The sequence below is a fragment of the Ambystoma mexicanum genome, chromosome 11 (assembly GCF_040938575.1).
Source record: "Ambystoma mexicanum isolate Mex_15411 chromosome 11, UKY_AmexF1_1, whole genome shotgun sequence".
Lineage (NCBI taxonomy): Eukaryota > Metazoa > Chordata > Amphibia > Caudata > Ambystomatidae > Ambystoma > Ambystoma mexicanum.
The window spans coordinates 194,246,861-194,268,692 of NC_090934.1; the positions used below are offsets into that span (position 1 = coordinate 194,246,861).

The 21,832-nt window shown below is 46.8% G+C and overlaps 1 protein-coding gene across 2 annotated transcripts in view; it reads left to right on the forward strand.

The window, feature by feature from the left end:
• The window catches only part of CNKSR1 (connector enhancer of kinase suppressor of Ras 1), a 415,561-nt gene that overhangs the window by 41,495 nt on the left and 352,234 nt on the right, over nt 1–21,832 (forward strand). For both annotated transcript variants that reach the window (XM_069622809.1, XM_069622810.1), the window contains exons 2-3: nt 17,906–18,063; nt 18,986–19,188. In XM_069622809.1, the coding sequence (XP_069478910.1) occupies nt 17,906–18,063; nt 18,986–19,188 (361 nt within the window). The remainder of the gene's footprint in view (nt 1–17,905; nt 18,064–18,985; nt 19,189–21,832) is intronic.

Below are 21,832 nucleotides of genomic sequence, written 5' to 3' on the forward strand. Positions count from 1 at the left end.
TGCTTTGGGAGTGCAGTAAATCACTTCATATGGGCCATGATATCGTGGGGAGTTCCATCTCCGCACGTAACTACGTACATACACATTTTCTGCTGGCATTAACTGTACTGTCGGGCTATCCTGTGCTGGTGGAGTTGTATCTGTTTCATTATTCCGTGTGAATGCAGGTGCTATTTGCCTTGCCATACTTCGTACTGCATGCGTCAGTTGGGTAAGGTATTCCTTAAATTCATCCCCTAGCACTGTGGCAGCTCTGTGCGCGTCTGATGCTCTTCTTACTGGTGATAATGGCGTATGTATGCGCCGTCCCGTCACCCGTCACTATTTCATGTAGGCTCAAATGATGGTCTTTACTTGGTTGCATTCTGAGCTGGAAAAGTGCTAGGGACAAGCAGTATACCCAGTTCTTTTTAAGTGTGATGCATAACTTGAACAATTTACTTTTGAGCAGGACGTTTATTTTTTCTACCACGCCATTCGCTTACGGGTGGTAAATCGAACATAATTTGTGCTTTACCCCTAACAATGTGGTCACTTCTTTGGAGAGGTCATTTACAAAGTGGGTGCCATTGTCTGATCTGATCACATCGCATATGCCCCATTGGGAGAATACTTCACGCACTAAAAACTTTGCAGCACATTTTGCTTCGGTTTGGGCACATGGCCCTGCGTCGACCCACCTTGAGAAGGGGCACACTATCACAATGAGGTTACTTGCCCCATTGCATCTTTCTCCGATATTGGCATAATCAATATGGAGCTCTCTGAAAGGTCCTACCGTGCGTGGCAATGTTCCCCGTGATCTCCTGAGTGTCATACCTGATCTGTATGTCTGGCATGTTGTGCATTCTATCGTTAATTTTAATAAATGTTTCTGTAAATTTGGGACGAACCACTCCTCCTGAATGTCTGTTACATGTGTTGGAAAATGTAGCTGTTGAAATGCGATTTGCAATAGTTCCATGGGCATCACTACCTTTCCTGTCATTTCCTGTCGCTCTGTTGATGACTGTTTACATCCTCTTTTTCCCCATAATTCTTGCTCTTCTGGGGGTGCATGTCTTTGTAACTCAATTATTTGTACTTTGGGGGTGCAGTTGTAACCTTCCTCTTGCACTTCTTGGTTCTGTGTTTTTACAATGTATTCTAGTGGTTGGGGGACATTAAAGTAGGCTGCTTTTTTTGCAGCAACATTCGCTGCCGCGTTCCCGAGTGAGATTGTGTCCGTGTTGTTTGTGTGCCTGGCATTTTACCAACGCTACCACTGACGGGTCTGCTAGTGCTTCAATTAAATCATTCAATAGTGCTGCATGTTGTACAGGCGAGCCATCTGCTCTTCTGAACCCTCTTCTTCGCCATTGTGACAACCCCGAATCTACCATTGTTGTCACGTATGCCGAGTCAGAATATATTGTTACTGCACATCCTTTGGCTGTACGTAGTGCTACAATTAGCGCAATCAATTCTGCTGCTTGTGCTGAATAGTGTAATGGGAGGCGTTTCTGCACTATACCTTCATATTCATCCCCTTCTAGTCTGCCACTGCTGATCCTACATGTTTTTCTCCTGTTTCACTATCAATCGATGCTGACACATCCACAAAGTATATCTCCCCTTCCTCCACTGCGTTTTCACTTGCTTTTGGGATATCATCTCCCTCCCCCTCGTATGTGGCACAATCATTTTCTTGCATACCTTCTACAGTACAGGGCTCAGTAATGAAGGTAGCGGGGTTCACACTTTTACATCTATCTACATGGACATTTGGGCTGGCTGTTATTATCTCATAAGCTGTTGCTCTTTTTGTTGTGAGTGTCAATTTTGTTCTCTCGAGGATGGCAAATAATGAATGCTCTGCATACAGCGTTACTGAGCGTCCCATTACAATTGTGGTGCTCTTTTCTATTGCGAAGGCCACTGCTGTGAGAGCTTGTTCGCATGCGAAGTGGCCCTGCATCACTGAGTCTAATGTGCCGCCGTAGTAGGCCAGTGGCTTGTGGCCTAGCAATGTTTGTTGTTAGCACTGCTGTCATCAGTATTCCATTGCAATGTGAAAAGAGGTAGAACTCCCAGTCATAATCGGGGTTGGCTAATACTGGGGCGTGTGTGATGAGATCTTTCAATTTGAAGTATTGTCATAATTTCCTGAGTCCATTTTATTGGGGCGCTGCTCTTTTGTGCTTCTTTTAATGCTTGCAATAATGGACGTGCATATGCTGCATAGTCCAAAATCCATGCACGGCAGTAATTACATATGCCGACAAATTTCTGCATGTCTTTCACTGTTTTGGGTATCATTGCATGGCGTATTGCTTCCGCTCTGTCAGGTATTATTCTTTTCCCATCTTTTGAAATTAACTGTCCCAGGTACAACACTGCTGCTAGGCAGTATTGAAGCTTGCCCTTGTCCACTTTGTACCCCTTTTGTAGCTAGTAAATCTAGCAATGTAATCGAGTCTGCCCTGCTCTTCACTCTTGCTGCAGATGAGATCATCCACATATTGAATTATTGAACTTTCTACATCCACATTACCAAGGTCTTCGTGCAAAATTCTATTGAAGATGCTGGGGCTCTCATTACCCTTGCAGCAATCTACAATGTTCATATCTGTTTACCCCCAGTGTGAATGCTGTGAGATACTGACAACTGGGGTCAAGTGGCACTGAGAAAAACGCATTTTTCAAATCTACAACTGTGAAACATGATGCCTCCTTTGGGATGCTACACAAAATGGACGCTGGGTTAGGCACTAGCGGGAATTCCTTCTGTATGACATCATCAAGTGGGCGGAGGTCCTGTATCATCCTCCAAGCCCCTCCCCTTGCTTTTTTAATCAGGAAAATTGCTGTATTACCGGGTGAATTCGATGGTACGATTATACCTTGTTGTAATAACACATTTTATAGTCTTTTATTCCTTCCTCTGCTTCTTTAGTGGGTATTGTTTTACTCTCGGCAGAATTGCACCTGGTTTCAGTTTTATTTTTATGGGCGTAACTTCTTGCAAGAGCCCTACATCATGCGGCCCTGTTGCCCACACTTCTGGCAGTACCTTTTCCATATCCTCATCAAATATAGTGGGTGGTGTACTGACACTAGCCATGAGGGGGTTATGTATTTCTCTGTGCTGAATCATTATATCACATGGTACGCTTATCTCCATTATAATTTCCCCATCAGTTTCATTGTCAGTAAACAATTCTTCATCAGTTAAATCACATAAAGCTATGTTTGGGTCCATACACAGCACTGTTCTCTATTCACATCCATGTGTGTCTAGTCCTATTATCGCAATTTGTTTGCTTGATATTTGCACTGCTTCCAAATCAATGAACATAATTGTGCCTGGCACAGCATCTGAGTTTACAATGGGGCAGAAGACAAAGTCAGATGGCACTCTTAATTCTTTCTCTGGCAAGTACCCGTATCCCATAAATGAACATATCAATATCAAAGGGTACCCCTAGTACTGCAATTTCATTTGTCATAGTGCTGATCATTAACATGGCCCTTACTGGACATACCCCTCGGGTGGAGCATACTATCCCCCGTTCTCTAGAGGAGACTGTCATATTCAATTTGCTCAGGATGTCCCGTCCCAACAAAATTATTGGGACAGTAGGGGTGCTCGCACTGTCTTCCCTCCCACTGTTCTGTCTAAGGGCCTCATTCCGAGATTGGAGGCAGTCATGGCGCTATTCGCCATGACTGCCTCCAATAACGGTACCAAGTCCGCCCTGATTCAATGGGGACTTAACGGTCTATTCCGACCTTTGCGGGAACGGTAAGTCCCTATTGAAAATGGCAATCCCCATTCGAGCCCCCATAGGGCTCAATGGGATTGGGGAGGGCGCAAATAACAGCCTGGCGCATGCCAAGGGCGTTATTTGTGGCCTGGTCCTGTTGGGGGAACTCGGAATAGGCGCAAAGGGATTACCGGTACCGGTGCCCGGTATCCCTTTGCGCCAAGGTCGGAATGAGGCCCTCAGTCTTTTGTGTAAGGAACTTTTAAAATGGCCCCAGAGAACCCCCTGCGTTTCCGAATTTTTTCCAGAGAGCGGGAAACGGCCTTCCATGAGGAACAATTTTTCAGCTCCCGAGTCCACCATAAAGATGAACTGTCTGTTGCTTATCTCCGCCCCCACCAGTGGCTCCTCTTCTGCGCGTAGGGTAGTTGATAGGACTGGACACGCAAGTGCTTTCTGTGGGCTGTCCTAGTCTGGATATGTCTGTCCCGGGGACTGAAAAGACACTGTCCCCCATTACAGCTAGGTGACGAAAAGGTGCTGGCGCTCCATTTGCAGTTGTTACGAAAATCTTTGCATTTGCATTTCACATTGTATTTTGACACGCTACTTGTTGTTGCATGCCTTGCTGTTGGTTTTGCTGCCTCGGAACCATGTTTTGCACTCTCCTCTGGGGCTCATTACCATACTGTTCGTGTTGTCCACCTCCACCCATTGGTAACACGTAGGGGCTTCCTGGATGTGGGTGACCACATTGCTGCACGTTTCCCACGAGAGGGGGCCCTTGATAATATCCCATTTGTCGCATTCTACATTCTCTTGAAAAATGCCCCCATCTCCCACAGTTCCAGAATGACACTTGGGGTCATCCCCTCATTCCTTGTCCTCCAAACCCTCCTCTTGCTGCAGGACCCCCAAATCATCCTCTTACGGGACTGCCTTGCCATTGGGGTCCTTCATATTGCTCCTCTCCCGCCTATTGCTCTAGCCCGTTTGCAGACCAGGCTGCTGCCATCCTTGCTGGTATATTTCCTATCCCCTCCTCCCCATCTCCAGGCCTCTCCGTGGGTAGGGCTGCATTAATCGCAGCGACCTTCACCAATTTATTCCGAACGAGCTTTGCTATCTCCTTTTCCATCTTTGATCCTCCTACAATGGTGTACTGTGATGCTCTGAATCTCTGGCCACCCTTTGGCTTCTATCCCAGCTATTTAATCCAAGGCCTTCTGCACCTATTTCGGGAGCCCTCGCTTAAATATGAAGTAGAATAATGCAGTGGATTGATCCCAAGCCGTGCCCGTTTCTGATCTCCACAGGTCTTGTACCTGAAGAATGAATTGCACAGCCTCTTCCTCCTCGCCCATAGTGCATTGCATCACTAAATGTAAATCAGGGGTGTCTTGGAAGGTTTTCCGCAATGCATCCCATACTTGTGCTCTTATGTTGTTAAATGACGACCCATCATGGTGGTTGCAGTTCATTGTTACTCCCGGGAAAACGTCCTTCACCCACACCCCGTCTGCTTGATCACCGACGGCGGACACTAATAAACTTTTTACATCCCCTATGGCCAATGGTACCCTTGCTGTGTTCTTTTCAAATGCATGTATCCACTTCCCCGCCCACCTGAAAGTTGAGGGAGGAGTTTCAACAAGTTATTTTGGTCCATCTGTGCCCATGGTATGTAGTGCAGTCTTCCTGCTCTCTTATGTATCAGAGGCATCTGTAATTTAGCTTTACCTCCTTTTTTACTTACCGTTCCCTTCTTTGTTTTTCTTACCAACATGTTCCCTACTCTTTGCCTTAAGCTCCCTTGCCACCTTGGAAGCCCTCCCCCATCCTCAGGGTCCATCTGTAATGGGAGTGAAAATCCTGCTGCGTCCGCCCCCTACTCATACTCGTCCAAATCACTCCACACGTCATCTATCTCCTCTTCTGACTCTTTCTCCCTGTCCCTCTCCTCCTTTGTCATCCGCTGCTTCTATTCGTACTATTATTATTGGCTTGTCGTTTAAATGGAAGAAAAACTCTCCTGACTGCCACTCATGTTGTGGTCCCTTTGGCACATTCCACTGTGGCGGTGGGGATGGTGTAGACCACCCGCTACGCTGGGTGGAGGTGTTAGGTCACTCGCCACACTGGGTAGTGCCTCTCCTCCCCCCAGCAGCATCTGTCCCCTGTCACACAGTGCTCTTAGCTGGGTTATTTCTTTTTGAGTATTAGCAAGTTGTCTTTTTAAATCCCCAGTAAGTCGTGATAGGTCTACCGGTGGGGTGCAAGTGGGCCTGTATAATCCTCTTGTATCATAAGGTGGCAGTGCCGTGGCAGCGGAAGCTGTCTGGGCACTCGTCGCAGGCACATACCTGGGCTCACTGTACCCTACGGCGGGCCGTGATAATAATGGGTAAAGCTTAGTGAGATCATTTTCTCCTGTTTTTACCACGCACTCCTCCACCGTTACTCCCTCTCCCTCCGTTGGGGCTGCCTGCCCTTCTGAGGGCCTTGCCTTATTTGTATCACTGCTCGGGGCTGCTTCTTCAAACATTCTCCACAAAGTTGCTTACCTCGATACTTTGCTAACAAATAAGTTGCTACAAGATCTAAGACTCTTTTCTCAAAAGACCCTCCTCCTGGCCATATTTGGGATGAACCCTCTCCTTTTATTTCTGTAAGCCATTGCTCATATATTTTTTTTATTTTTTCACTGTCCAAGGGGAGGCGTTGAAAAAGATGCGCTAGTGGTGTGTCTCCCCCATAATGTCTTTCCTCACTTCTTTTTATGTCTCACTCTTATACTAGGGGTATTACACAATGTAATCAGAAAACCCTTTCCAGTGTTATTATCAGTATTTGTTAACCCACACCATGTTAAACATCAGCAGCCTTATTTACTTACACCTTAATTTCTGCAATCACATAACACGTTTCAGCAATATTTATTCTATGAACATCATAATATGCACATACTTTGTCGTCAGACAAAAACAAGTGACTTCAAAACCAGAAAACATGAAACATGTGTACTACCTTCTAATATTAATTAACCTTTTATTTTACTTCTATTCTCTTTTTCTCTTATTGCTATTTCTTTTCATCTACTCCCCACCTCTGAGCCCCCTTAGACTACCTCTTTGAAGAATTCTACTCACACAGAAACAGAATATTCTATATAACTACTCCGAGCCTACTAAATATGAGACTCCTACGTTTTATTCTCTTTATCTCCACTTGTACCCTGCACTGGTCAAGACCATGCTATGCAGCGCCACCTTCTCCCCCGCTTCGGAGCTAGGATCCCATATTCCCTTTTAATCTCTTTGTCCACAACAACCTAATGGCCATATAAAGGATAGATAAGAAAAGCCTCACAGTTTCACTCACACAGACCCTAAACCCAAACTTCCAATTCCCACCTTCCCACTATGTCGTCACCCTTGTCTTTTTATATCATTATTTTAAAATGTTGCCCCCCATTTAAGAATCTCGCAACCAGTACTCGCGTGTCCAAGGTGGTCCGAGAGCCTCCGTTCACGGTCTATCCACAATTGGGGGCCACACCCCAACCAAGCCGTGACCCACCTCGGTGAGTAGTTGGGTATTTGCAAAGATGATGGGGACCCTTGGAACCTTTCTTTTTTTGCGCACACTGGTCAACCGCAGAGGCAATGTCGCGGGGGTCACCAAATGTAAAGGCTCTCTCACGTCTTACCAATGCAAAATAATAAAATGTAACACACCCCAGTGGGGAATGAGACTAAGAGAACAGGTTGCAAGATTTAGTAAGTTTATATAAAGCTGGCATCCAGAGAACTCTGCTGCCTCCAGAGCGCTCTGGCAAACAATACAGTTACAAATAATTTTTAAGGAAAACAGCGTCATAAGTGACACAACTAACATAGGGTACTACAACAGTGCAGGATTGGCTGGATGGTGGAGGCACATATATTGTTGTAGGGGGCTGCTTCTCCTGGATAGGCTGCCAAGTTGGCGGGAGGGTGAGCGTCACGAGGTCCAGCTGCATGTGTCTGGGAGGGGTGAGGGTTAGGTCACGGCGAGATAGAGTTGACACTAACAAGCTGGCATGAGAAACTGCCATTTGATATATAATAAACAACAATAATTAGTATACCTTTGAATAACTCTAGAAAACCTATAAATTGCATGCATGCGATGACACCATCTTTCATTGAGACTTTTATGGGGTACAAGGCGTTGGAGGGCTTGTCCTCTGCGATAACCTGGGCGACTGGGTGGTTCTTAGCACATAAAGGCAAGTGGGGAGTGCAGTGACATATGTTAGTTTTAGGGCACAATATACTGTGACAGAGGTCTGGGTTTATTGGAGGCACTGTGGGGTGGGCTGCACAGCAGGGTCACACTTCTGGTACATCAAGAGAATTCCTTAGGAGGGCACAGGGTTACATTGGCAGCAATTTTCCAACAGCGAGGGCCAGGGAGCAGGGGCAGGCTTGTGGAGATGGATGAGCTACAAGGCATGGTTCGAGCCGGTTCTCCCGCAGCAGAGTGATCACAGAGGAAGGGTGATATGATACATTCTGTTATTTGTTTCAATTAACCCCAGCGCATCCGTGAGAAAGGGATTTGTGAAGTTCTCAGACAATGGCGAAAAGGTGGGGGCTGTGAGCACACTGTGAACGGCGCTGCAAAAGGGAGAGAAGCCTTTCCGTACTATCGAAGTGAGGCCTAGTCCAAAGATGGAGTCGAGGGCACACAAAAAGGAAGCCAAGTGTATCCCGCAATAGCCCCAGTTATGCTAATGTTAGCATAGGGCAATGGGGGTGTCCCCCGCTATTGCACGAGCAAGTGGTCCATAATGTGCAGAATGTGCAAGGGGGGCCCAAACGACCCCTTGCTCCCACACATGCGTGACAAGGGAAGGATTGTTTGCAGATCCTCTTTATGGACGTTGTGATTTGAGTCTGTTGGTTGATTTACTGCACGAGGAGTGTGTGCCAACACTTAGCCACCAGGTATGCTGTTGTGCTACTCATGACTGCTTTGTAGATGATACATGCAGTCTTGAACAGTGTCCTGACGAGAGGAAGTTTCACGACACTCACCCAAAACCCCCTCTGGCAAGACCATTGGCCAGGTGGGGTCAGGACTCGGGTCTCTAGTGCCTGGCATCCTCTTCAAAAGCCCTCCTGGGGCCAGTCCTGGCGCCTATGGCACCAGGCTCATCCACCATGAAAAACATGTGCTCTGGAACTACTTTATTGAGATTGCCAGCCAACATGGAGGCATCCACATAGATTGGTTCCTAGGAACCAAGCTATGCGGTCTAGTGTTTTGGGTGTGGTGGCCTAGGGACTACTTTACCTTGACTATTTTGTTGGGGCTATTTAAACCACACCTGAGCAAGACCACACGCTTCGTATTACTTTGCAGTTTGCAACGTGACGCTCACCGTGTCCAGCTATACCCACGAACCTCAGAGAAGCAGAACCTGCAAGGAGACAAAAGGAACATCGTTAGCAGCAGAATCTAACCTGCAGTCTTCATCTTTAGCTTCTCGCAGCTCCTGTGAACAGCTTCCTTGAATCTGCACGCCTCCCAGACTGAACGACCTGAAAGAGGAAGATAGAGGCAATATTAAAGAAAGTATAAGAGACATTGCAAATTACGAACTGCTCAAAAGGCTTACCTGGCTAGTCGCCTCTCAGCTGGCACCACTCCAGAAATTCCACACACGCTGAAGAACACCGCGACCTACAAGGAAAGGAGGAAAACAGGTTAGCAAAGGCAAGACATTGCAGTGCTGTGCATAGCGCTTACTTACCGCATCATAGCACCCTTAATGCGCCGTCATTTACCAGCGAGGCTCAATAAAGCCAGTTTGCCGCGCTGAAGCTCCGCATATCTAAGGGAGAAAGAGACATTATTAAACAAGAAAGGCATGCAGGAATAACAACAATACGAAAGAACAGCAATAAGACCCACCTGAACGATATCAAACGGGCCCGCGACAGTGAAGTAACTGGACCGCATACGCCCACAAAAGACAATGCTCCCCTGTAAGAAGGCAGGACGGAGAGCATGCCTAACTCTACCAAAAGGTGAGGAGAGAGCCCCAGAGGGGCTGAAATCATACGGGGGTGGAGAGAGGATCCTTACCCCGATCGGCCAGTCTTGAACACAGTCCTCCTGTATTTTCAGGCAGAACCTTCCCTGCAGATCACATCTGGGCACCACTGAGAAGTATACCAGCGAGTAACGCGGCTGGGCGGCGTCCCTGTGGATACCAGGTGAGCGTAACAGAATGGGAAGCCTACCATAACAAATCCACCTGGGTGCCATGGAGACATCAGAAATGGACCTATTGGCCCAATTATTAGGAGAGCTTCGTGCGGAGGTTCATTCTGCCTGACAAGAGACTAATGCTCTCCGGAGAGACCTGCTAGTGACCAAGGATCGTACGTAGATCAGTAGGCAGATCTTGCAATCACAGGCAGGGCAGACTCCTCTGCCTGGGAGTAATCCACTGATGCAAAACCCCACCTTACCATCTACTACCCCCATTCCAGTACTCCTCACATTACCTGGAACAGTTCCCCTGGCACCACCAGAAAGGTTCTCAGGAGACCCACAGAAGTTGCGGCATTCATCAATCAGTGTTGCCTTCATTTTCTTTGTAGGCCTGGAGCATTTCCAAACGACCAAGCTCGGGTAGCTTTTGTCTTATCATACCTGAGTGCTAGTGCAGCAGATTGGTCGGTGCCGTTGGTGACCCATGACGATCCTCTACTACATGACTTTGGGGGGGTTCCAGAGAGAAATGGAATAACTTTTTGCTCGCCATACCAAGGAACAAGCAGTAGACAATGAACTCTTATCCCTCCGACAGGGGAATCGGGACTTGTTAAAGTACATTGCTACCTTCAGCAGACTGCTTGCCGAAGCTAGGTGGCCAGAAAACAAAAGAACCACGTTATTCCGTCGAGGCCTACAAGGCAAATTAAAGGACGTCTTAGCCCAGGTGGTTGATCCGCCCAGAGACTGTACCGAATTCATAAATCTGGTTGTGCAGCTAGACCACCGGTTGCAGGACCGAAAAGCAGACTGGTCTAAAACTGACCCTCGGGCCGTGTATGTTCGACCAAGGGAAAACACATCACGTGTAACTGAAAACGCTGTAGAACCCATGCAGATCGGAGGGATACGGCCTCCATTAACAAAACAAGAGCGGGATAAAAGAAGACAACAACCACTTTGTTTGTATTTTTGGAAACCAGGACATTTCCTGAAGGACTGCCCAGTAAAACCCGCAAGAAGAACAGTCGGGCCACAGAAAAGGATGAAGTTAAGGAATCGGAAAACTACCAAGCTCTGCAAACGTAGAGGTCAGTTTGTCGAGTGAGAAGAAAGAGTTACTGACCTCGCACTTTGCAATACCAGTGATCTTAATTTACCACCAACGGTCGTCAAGAATGCATGCCGTTGAAGCATACATCGACAGCGGAGCAGTTGGAAATTATATTGATCAAGAACTGGCAGCAGAGATGGGGCTTCCTTTGTGTTCTAAGTCCACTATGGACAAGGTAACCACTGTGGATGGGACAGAAATCGCTTCCGGACCAGTAACCAAGTGCACAGCAGGGGTAACCTTGTTGTGCCAGGATGGACATCGGTAGTCTATTTTGTTTGATCTCATCAGGGCATCTCAGTTCAGGCTAATACTAGGGATGCCATGGTTGGTTGCTCACAACCCTTTGATAGACTGGCGGGCACGAAAATGTACCTTCCCCGGTGACTGCTCCCCTGCCTGCTATTATCAAGAGGAGAAACCCGACGTCTGTATTCCCATGACTCCCGGAGCGACAGTATCAACCCTGGGAGTAACTAATACCTTGCCAAGTGAATACCAGGATTTCCAGGATGTATTCGAAAGGACCAAGCCAATACATTGCCACCGCACAGGCCCTATGACTGTCAGATCGACCTTGTTCCTGGTGCACAAATCCCTTGCGGCAAGATCCACGCTCTCACAGAACCGGAAAACCTTCATTTGAAATCCTATTTAGACCAGTACCTTGCAAACTGATTTATCCGTCCTTCGAAGTCCCCAGCAGCCAGTCCTTTGTTCTTCGTACGGAAGAAGGAAGGGGACTTGAGAACCTGTATTGACTATCGCGCATTGAATCAGATCACCGTGAAGAACCGCTCCCCCTTGCCACTTATCCCTGAGATGCTAGACCAAGTCAAAGATGCCCAGATTTATACCAAATTGGACCTTCGAGGAGCATACCACCTGGTCCGAGTCAGAAACGGAGATGAATGGAAAACCGCCTTTCGTACTAAGTACGGCTTGTTTGAATATCAAGTCATGCCCTTCGGGTTATGCAAAGCTCCTGCGGCATTCCAATATTTCATGAATGACGTCTTCAGGGAATTAATTGACGTGTGCGCTTTAGTGTACATAGACGAAATCTTAGTGTACTCTGCCTTGAAACAAGATCATGTCAGGCACGTTTGTTCAGTCCTCACCAAGCTCCGTCAACATCGCTTGTTTGCAAAGCTTGTAAAATGCTTTTTTCACATCACCCAAGTAGTTTCTTGGTTTTATCCTTACTCCAGGAGGTATCAGAATGGACGTGCACAAGGTAGATGCCATTCTGAAATGGCTTTCACCGACATCTCTGAAAGGGGTGCAAAGCATGCTGGGCTTTGCGAACTTCTACTGCCGGTTCATCCCAGACTTCTCTCAGGTTGTGCACCCAATCACAGTACTATTACAAAAAAAACAATAAAAAGTTTGCTTGGACCGAAGAAGCAGAAGAAGCCTTTCAGGAACTTAAACAAAGGTTTACCTCCACTCCAATCCTGCGACATCCTCATCCAGACCTCCATTATGTCGTTGAAACTGATGCGTCCAGTCTAGCAATGGGGGCTGTCCTTTCACAGAGAGACCTGGAAACTGGCCAACTACATCCTGTGGCCTTCTGGTCAAAAAAGTTATCACCTCCAGAGATTAATTATGCCATCACTGACGAGGAACTCCTGGCTATCCAATCCACCTTTAAAGCCTAGCGGCACTACCTTTTGGGGGCCAGACACCATAACCGTCATCACAGACCACCGAAACCTGCAATATCTCAAAACAGCCAAAGCCCAGTCCTCGCGCCAATTGCGGTGGGACCTCTTCTTCGCCGAATATGATTATGTAATCACGTTTCGACCAGGGGTCAAAAACAGAAAGGCGGATGCCTTATCTCGTATGGGCATAGATGAAATGGTATATACAACTCCAGACCCGGTACCTATTATACCTGAAGACAAACTCTTGGGTATCACGACAGCCTTAACACACGCAGAACTATGAAAATAAATTCAACAGACAATGAATCCTGATGCTTTCCTCACATTGCAAACTCATGGAGGACAATATTCCATCAAGGACCATCTACCCTTTTTTAGGGATCGCCTATATGTACCCAAGAAGGAATTACAACAGCATATTATTTCAAGCTATCACGATTCACTGATCGAAGGGCATCCTGGGATCGCCAAAACCCTAGCTAAGGTGAAATAACTTTTGGTGGGCTACCTGGCGTAAGGACATCATTGAGTATATTCAATCCTGCGGTGTCTGCGCACAAAATAAATCACAGAAACAAAAACTATCTGGTCTCCTACAACCATTGGACATTCCTCCAGTTCCATGGCACGCTCTTTCCCTCGGCTTCATCACTGATCTACCTCCCAGCCAAGGGTTCAACACCATCCTTGTAGTTGTGGACTTATTCTCAAAGATGGCACATTTTATTCCTCTCAAAGGCTTCCCAGACGCATCCACTTTAGCAAAAGTATTCCTGGAGGGCGTTGTTAAGCTACATGGCTTCCCATCAGTTCTGGTCTCTGATCGAGGCAGCCAGTTTGTATCCAATTTCTACAAAAAATGTTGTGCTATGGTGCAGATCGACGTTCGGTTATCTATCAGTCACCATCCCCAAACGGACGGCCAAACCGAGAGGACCAATCAGACGCTCGAGCAATATTTACAGGGCATGCTGCACCACGAACAAAGGAATTGGAAAGACTTACTCTGGATAGCCGAATATGCATATAACAATTCCTTACACTGAAGCACGGTACAAACGCCCTTCTATACCCTTTATGGCAGACATCCACGTACCTCTGAACTAGACCTTCCAGCCAGCCTGGAAATGCCAGTGGTAAAGACTCTACACACAACCATCACTCAGGCTTTCAAAAAGGCGAAGGAACATCTTATTCATGCCAAAGAAAAACAAAAGAAATTCACCAACCAACACCGAAAAAAGGCCCCTGACTATCAAGTAGGAGACAAAGTTTGGTTAGCCGCTAAATTCGTACCCATCAAGGGAACCCGGACCTTTCATCCCAGATACTTAGGACCCTATACCATTAAGGGAATTATCAACCCCGTAGCCGTGAAACTGGATTTACCACCTAATCTACAAATCCACCCGGTATTTCATGTGTCCCTCTTGAAACCAATGCAACCCGGTACGCGGATTGGGACACCACCAAAGCCCATACTTATTGACGGAGAACCAGAATTCGAAGTCAAGGATATCCTGGACTCTAAATACTCTAGGTCCAAGTTATATTATCTCGTCGATTGGAAAGGATTTGGACCACAAGATAGGTCCTGGGAGCCCAGTGAGAACATCCACGCACCATGTCTAATTCCATCAGAACTTCCCAACTAAACCTGGGCCAGACAGAAGGAACACCGTGGGAGGGGCCTTGGGGTGGGGGTGGGGGAGTGCTGTCACGACCCTCACCTAGAATCCCCTCTAGCAGGCCCATTGGCCAGGTGGGGTCAGGACTCTGGTCTCTAGGGCCTGGCATCATCTTCAAAAGCCCTCCTGGGGCCAGTCCTGGCGCCTATGGCGCCAGGCTCATCCACCATGAAAAACATGTGCTCTGGAACTACTTTATTGAGATTGCCAGCCAACATGGAGGCATCCACATAGCTTGGTTCCTAGGAACGAAGCTATGGGGTCTAGTGTTTTGGGTGTGATGGCCTAGGGACTACTTTACCTGGACTATTTTGTTGGGGCTATTTAAACCACACCCGAGCAAGACAACACGCTTCGTGTTAGTTTGCAACTTGACGCTCACCGTGTCCAGCTATACCCACGAACCTCGGAGAAGCAGAAGCTGCAAGGAGACAAAAGGAACATCGTTAGCAGCAGAATCTTACGTGCAGTCTTCATCTTTAGCTTCTCGCAGCTCCTGTGAACAGCTTCCCTGAATCCACATGCCTCCCGGACGGAACGACCTGAAAGAGGAAGATAGAGGCAACATTAAATATAAGAGACATTGCAAATTAAAAACTGCTCAAAAGGCTTACATGGCTGGTCGCCTCTCGGCTGGCACCACTCCGGAAATTCCACACGCGCTGAAGAACACCGAGACCTACAAGGAAAGAAGGAAAACAGTTTAGCAAAGGCAAGACATCGCAGCGCTGCGCATAGCGCTTACTTACCGCATCATAGCGCTCTTAATGCACCGTCATTTACAAGCGAGGCTCAACAAAGCCGGTTCGCCGCACTGAAGCTCCGCATATCGAAGGGAGAAAAAGAGACATTATTAAACAAGAAAGGCATGCAGGAATAACAACAATACGAAAGAACAGCAATAAGACCCACCTGAACGATATCAAACGGGCCGGCGTCAGTGAAGTACCTTGACCGCATGGGCCCATGAAAGACAACGCGCCCCTGCCAAGAAGGCAGGACGGAGAGCACACCTAACTCTACCACAAGGTGAGGAGAGGGCCCCAGAGGGGCTGAAATCAGACGGCGTGGAGGGAGGATACTTACCCCGATCGCCAGTCTTGAACACAGTCCTCCTGTATTTTCAGGCAGAACCTTCCCCGCAGATCACACCTGGGCACCACTGAGAAGTATACCAGCGAGTATCCCGGCTGGGTGGCGTCCCTGTGGATACCAGGGGAGCGCAACAGGAAGCCAATGTAGTTTGTGTAGGACAGGGATCATTTGGTCAAATTTATGCGCATCCGTAATAAGACATGCTGAACTGCTTTTAGAGGGGCCAAGTGAGTTACTGGGAGCGCCATCAGTAGGGCGTTAATCCCACATTCATGTGCAAGACCACAAGGGCCTGCACTATTATCCTGAAGTCCTGCGGCAGGATCAAGGGTTTGATTTTGTGAAGGGTGGAGATCTTGGCTTTGCGTTTCTAGAAGGAAAGGCTACTGTTGATGGGGGAAGTCTAAGGATTCTACTGAATCCGAAAGTTGTGGATCAAATCATTTTAGGTGAAGATTTAGCCATTGTTTGGAGAGTTGTTGTTTAGCGGGAAAACCGGCTAGGGCGAGTTAAGTTTGAAGTAGGCAGTCGACCTCCAGGACTGGATGATGGCTAGGTAATCGTAGAGACGACTTATGTCCTGTGGGCTGCTTACTCTCATGTATAACTGAGTATCGTACGCATTTTGGTGGATGGCTTCGGCAGGATCTTTGAGGAGGGTGCCCAGTGGCTCCATGTAAAGATTAAAGAGTAGCAGTGAGAGGATGGAGCCTTGGTGGACTCTGCATGAGACTGTTGGTGAGTTAGAATGCAATGTGTTCAGCTGTACGGCCTGGTGTCTGCCCGAGGGGTAGGAGTTAAACCAATTCAGTACAGTATCAATGAATCTCATCCTGTCAGCAAGGAGTGAGAGGAGGATGCAGTGATCAATGCTGTTGAATGCAGCTGAGAGGTCAAGGAGAATGAGTAGGCACTAGACACACTTATCCCTGATTTGGAAGCCATTGTCCACGACCTGGATAGTGGCTGTCCCGATGCTACACATGGAGCGGAACCCTGACTGATGGTCGTTTAGTAGGTGTAGCTGTTCGATCCTGGTGAGTAGTCGTACAGAAACTACTTTTCCTAAGATTTTGCTGATAAACGAGAAGTTCGTAACAGCCGCTAGTTGGGAGAAGTCACCTGGTTTAGGATAATATCCTAAACCAGGTGACTTCTCCCAACTAGCGGAAGACCATAATAAGTCCATATGAGACTAGTCTTGAGGGTGTCTGGGAAAGACCCTTCAGGGAGGGAGGCATTAATGGAGGCTGAGGAGTGTGTTGACAGCTGGACCTGCCCAGTAGTAGTGTCTCTTGCCACGTAAATAAATAACTAAGGATGTCATCAAAGAGAAATCCAAAACTTTAAGGGACCCATAAAATGGATCTCATGAATCTCAAAAATTGAACAACCCTCAACTAGATGCAGGTAATTACCGGTCCATCACAATCCTTGTATTTGGGGAAACACTTGAGAGGGAAGTTGCTTTTCTGCATTCAATGAAATTCCTGCTGCGCAACACATTCTGTAGGACACAGCTATGTCTATAGAAGAGCTGCTTCAGGGGAATAGCACTCCTTTAAGAGCAGATTTAGGTGTCTATCTTGATTGTGTAAGTGTTGCTTCAGAAGCCTATCTTCTGCTGAGTAAGAGGAGTTCAAGGGCCCAAGTCCTATGTTGTGGAGAGATGTATCATAAACCCAAGTCGGCTGCGTAAGAGCTGCTTCAGGAGTCTTTATCCTCCTGTGGAGCAGCTTCTACAGGGGCACATCTGCTTTCAACCTGCTTCAGGGACCCATCTCGAGTTAGGCCAGAAGTTGTTCAAAGCAACTCCCACGGAGAAAGTGCAGACTTTCATGTATAGCTGTGAACAAGCTGCTTCAGGGCCTGTATTTGGCTGCCTTCATGACTCTCTTCCTGTTGTATAAGAGCTGTTTAATGTACCCATTAGCTACTGGGTAAGTGCTGGACTTTGGCAAATTTTCTGCTGTCTAAGAGTAGAGCTCTCAAGTTGTCACACACAATCCATAAGACGACCATTCCGTTTTTCTTGTATAAATTCGGGAAAACAAACTCCAGAACTCAAAAGGAAAGAGACCGGACTACTTGACCTCATGCCCTGACATGGGGCACCTTAGGCACTCTACAAGAGCGGCTTCAGTGGCACGTCGTCTGCTGAATCCGCTACTCCAGGGCTCAATCGCTGCTTTGTTGTAGCTACTGCTTTACTGGCTTTTCTCCTCTGGAGCAAGTGCTGTGTGAGGGGATGATATGCAGCTCTTGTTGGTAAGAGGGCTCTAGATGTAGTTTGGTAAAGCTTATTCTACCCTCTTTCAGGTCTTCCTTCAGCAGTTCAGCAGTATTGCTTTGAGGACTGGAACCTCACAGGTGAAGACGTTCTGCGGCTGTCCTCCCAGGACCTGGAGATTGTTGGGGTGAAGAGCATTGGGCACCAGGAGCTAATTCTGGAAGCTGTGGAGCAGCTCTGTGCTTTGGTGAGTTATTTAGACAAAAATGATGCTACCAAGAACCTGGAGAATAGAGGCATGATCCAGACTGTTGACCGCACAGTCAGGGGAGGCATCCCAAACTTGTAACTTATTTATCATACATCTACCAGCCTGTGAGACCTGCCTTTTCCCATTTCTTTTAGAGCATGGGAGACATGTCCCTGCCAAGTGACATCACAGCTTAGATGCTCTTCTATGCTAATGGACAACACAGCTTAGACTGATTCAAAGCATACAAAACCTACAGCTGACATCAGTTTGGGAGAGCTGCTCATGCAAACTACATCACCACCTGTGAAACTGTCGCCAACCCTCTGACTTGATAGGCTAGGAGACATGCCCCAGCACGCCAACATCACAGTCTGGAAAACATGCCCCTGCAGAGTGACCTTGGAGCCATAGAAACCGGTTCCTGTAGAGTGATGTCACAACATAGGAGAAACACCCCTACCAATGATCTCTCAGCCCGGGTATATATCCACACCCAGAGATGACGTAACATCCAATACATACAACTTACCCCAACATCCTATTCTGCTACGGGCGCTCCTACACAGTGAAATCGTAGACTTGCACTCCCACCTACCTTCCTCCCCACTCGGTTTGTGACAACCTTCCTTATTCCCCGGTGCAGACTTTACAGTCCTATCCTACGATCAGGATTTCAAGTCACTTTGCTCCATTAATGAATGAATGTTGTGCAACAGCTGTCACAGATTATTGCACAAAAATATCCAGCATATTATAACCGTAATAGGGTATTGGTGATTTAACTTTGTAACAGGATGAAGGATCATTTAGGCATGCTTTTTCTGAGCTGGAAGGAATAATACTTTTGCTTCTTTAAAAGGGCTGCTGGATTGAGCTCTTTATGACTGTCCTACCTTTTGTGGCCTTTTCTTCTCAGAACTACGAGCTGAAGACGGACAGCCTGCGCTCTCTGACAGAGAAGCTGAAGAATGTGTGCCTGACGCTGAGGGCCTTCATCCTGAGTCACAGGAAAGTCTCGTCCTACGATGGTACGGCCATCCAACGGCCCCCAGCTGACCTCCTCACCTGTGTGATCCAGCTGGTCTCTGCTGCAAGAAGCCTCTTCTCCTGGCTGAACAGGTGCGTGCTCGCTTAGCCCAGAACTTAGCATGTTGAGATCATGGGTAGTCGGAGTGCCTCACTTGGAGGACCTGGAGTGGACAGGTACTCGTGCTCTTTCACAAGATCTCTTAATTGAGGTGGGATGTGTTCATGCTTAGTGATTGTTTCCTCTGCGTCAGTGCGTATCTGTGTGGTGTGATCAGTAGATGAGTGGTCTAAGCTTGGTCGCTGGCATTGATTTGATGAGATGTAATGAGTGTCCATAAGTGGTTGAGGCGGTTTCATGGCAATGAGTCCTGCTATGCATCATAAAGACATACCTTTCTACCTGGCCTTCTTGCTGTGATAGCCCGATGAGATGTGTACAGCCCTTCCACGTAGATCAATGAAAGGAGTGTCTAGGCTGTTTGACGTTCGGGAGCTTGACCATTGAGAGAAGTGCCTCGAAGTTCACCTTCCTGCAGACAGCCCAGTGACCGAAGTGTCCAGATGCTGCATATCCTGCAGGTGGAACAATGTGCTAAGTGTTCTGGCTTGATCAGTATCTGACCACTGCTTGATATCCTGATAGGTCTACAGAGTGCCATTGCTGTTGACTAACCTAGCATGAGGCCAAACCTTGGAAATTCGTGAGCATTTCTTCCAAATCGGGGGATATGTCTCTTTTGGGATACTCGCAGATTCTATTCCAGAAATGATGACGGGCTTAGGGCTTAATCGATTTGGGACGAACGCAGTCTGCCTATGAATGTGAATTTGCAACACTTTAATGGCACTGCTTTCTGTTTGTGCCATGACATCCACAGTTCCTGCACCTGTTTTCCTTCACCGGTGCCTGTTTGATTTAGACTGCCTGTGGTCTTGTTCCTTTCCTCTCAGCAGTTCCCCCTGCTACCAGCAGGACTCTGTAGCACTAGGTTGGATCAAATATACCTACTTGGGTTGTTGCCGAAATGCCTCTTGTTCTCTCTTGGCTATAGGTCTTTTGTCAAAGCTAATCTACATTAAGCCGTTGGATTCAGCCTGGAATATTGCGTGTGCCTACTTTTGATTAAGTGTGGTAATTGTTTCAGTAAATTATTCTTCCATTCTAACATGTACTGCAGTAACAGTCGGTTGCATTTGTCACTTGTGTGAAGGTATTGCAGAAAAACAAATGAAGATACCTCATGTCCATGATTTGCCATAGATTAACAACTAATGAAAATAATCCTTTTTCAAAATGGGCCCACTAGCTGACCTGGACTTTGGTTATTTTTTGTGGTGGTCCAACCAGTTTCTGGGATCCCATTGGGATCTTTGGCTCAGCACCCGGGATTGACTGCTTTTTCCCCTAGGTTGGCCTTGTTGTTGGCCATGCGCTGGTTCGTTTCACAGCAGCTGCTGTCGCGCACTGCAGCAGCTGGGTGTTAGAACTTTGAAGAATCCTAAACCAGCCCCACCCAAAAAGGGGACAAATGCAAGGAGTGGTTTTCCAACATTTTGAGACTTTTATTTTTTGCCCCCAATGTCACTTGTAAGTTTAAAACGAGCCATTCCTCTGAAGCACATCTGACGTACTTGACATGTGTGGTTAGCAAATAAGAGAATGTTTTAATGCTGATTTTGTTTTCTGAAAAATCTAATGCACATCGTAAGGTATAAGTATTGCCCACCTGACTTTAGAAACACATGAATCAGGCTGGGCCATTGTGACCTTATTCTAGCTGGCAGCCTTCCATTTCATTGAAGGGTCATTGTTGGTAAGGACACATTGTTTAAAGTAAACCAAATGTGCTTTGCAAAACAATTATCGTATGATATATTGTACTATGCCACCCTGTTCATTCAAAGGCATAGAATAATCTGAGCACTTTAGAAATTACTTATCAAAGTAAGATTGCATAACTCTGGGTAGGGATTGAAAATAATGTAAATATGGTTATTTATTTGGTTTTATGTTTTTGTTTGGGGTTGTTTAAGCATTTTTCTATTCCTCCCCTAAGCTACCAACCTGTCAGATGCTCGTAAATGGTTTAGTTAAATAGTTTGTAATGAGACAATCAAAATTCATAACAATTAAATAAAATTATGTTTGATTGCATTGTGGAATTCGCCATTGATAGTGATGTCATTTAATCTTAATTATTAATGTCTAATGCTCCTTTATGAAGAAACTGAACTTCTTTGAAAACAAACAGTTTTGATTTTGAAGTGCACCTGGCAGCTCTTAGAGATGGCGTCAAGAACACAACAAGGATTTTTATTAAAATGTGTAAATAAGTTCTCGCTAAGAGCTGCCCCTCCCTCTCTTGTCTCGCATGGACTTTTCACCTCATTAGTCATGCACCCCTAAACCCCACTGTGTTCATTAGAGATTACTAAAGCCTGCCATCTATGATCTGGCTCTCTATTGCAGAAGGCCGCCTGAGGGCAATAGCCTTATGTCTGGCTCCCTCTGGGAATTTCTAAGTGGATCCTAACCTCTGGTCCCACAAAAAAAAAAGTTAAGATCTCAAGAAGTGGAGCCTTTCAATCACCAGGTCTCTTTTCTTCTCGTGCCCTTTTACTCCTGGCCCTTCTGTTCTCTCCTTCCTTTCCCTTCCTTCTACTATCTTCTCTTCCTCCCGCTCTCCTCTTTCCCTCCCTCAGAGATTCTTTCATCTGCTGCTACTCTCCGCTC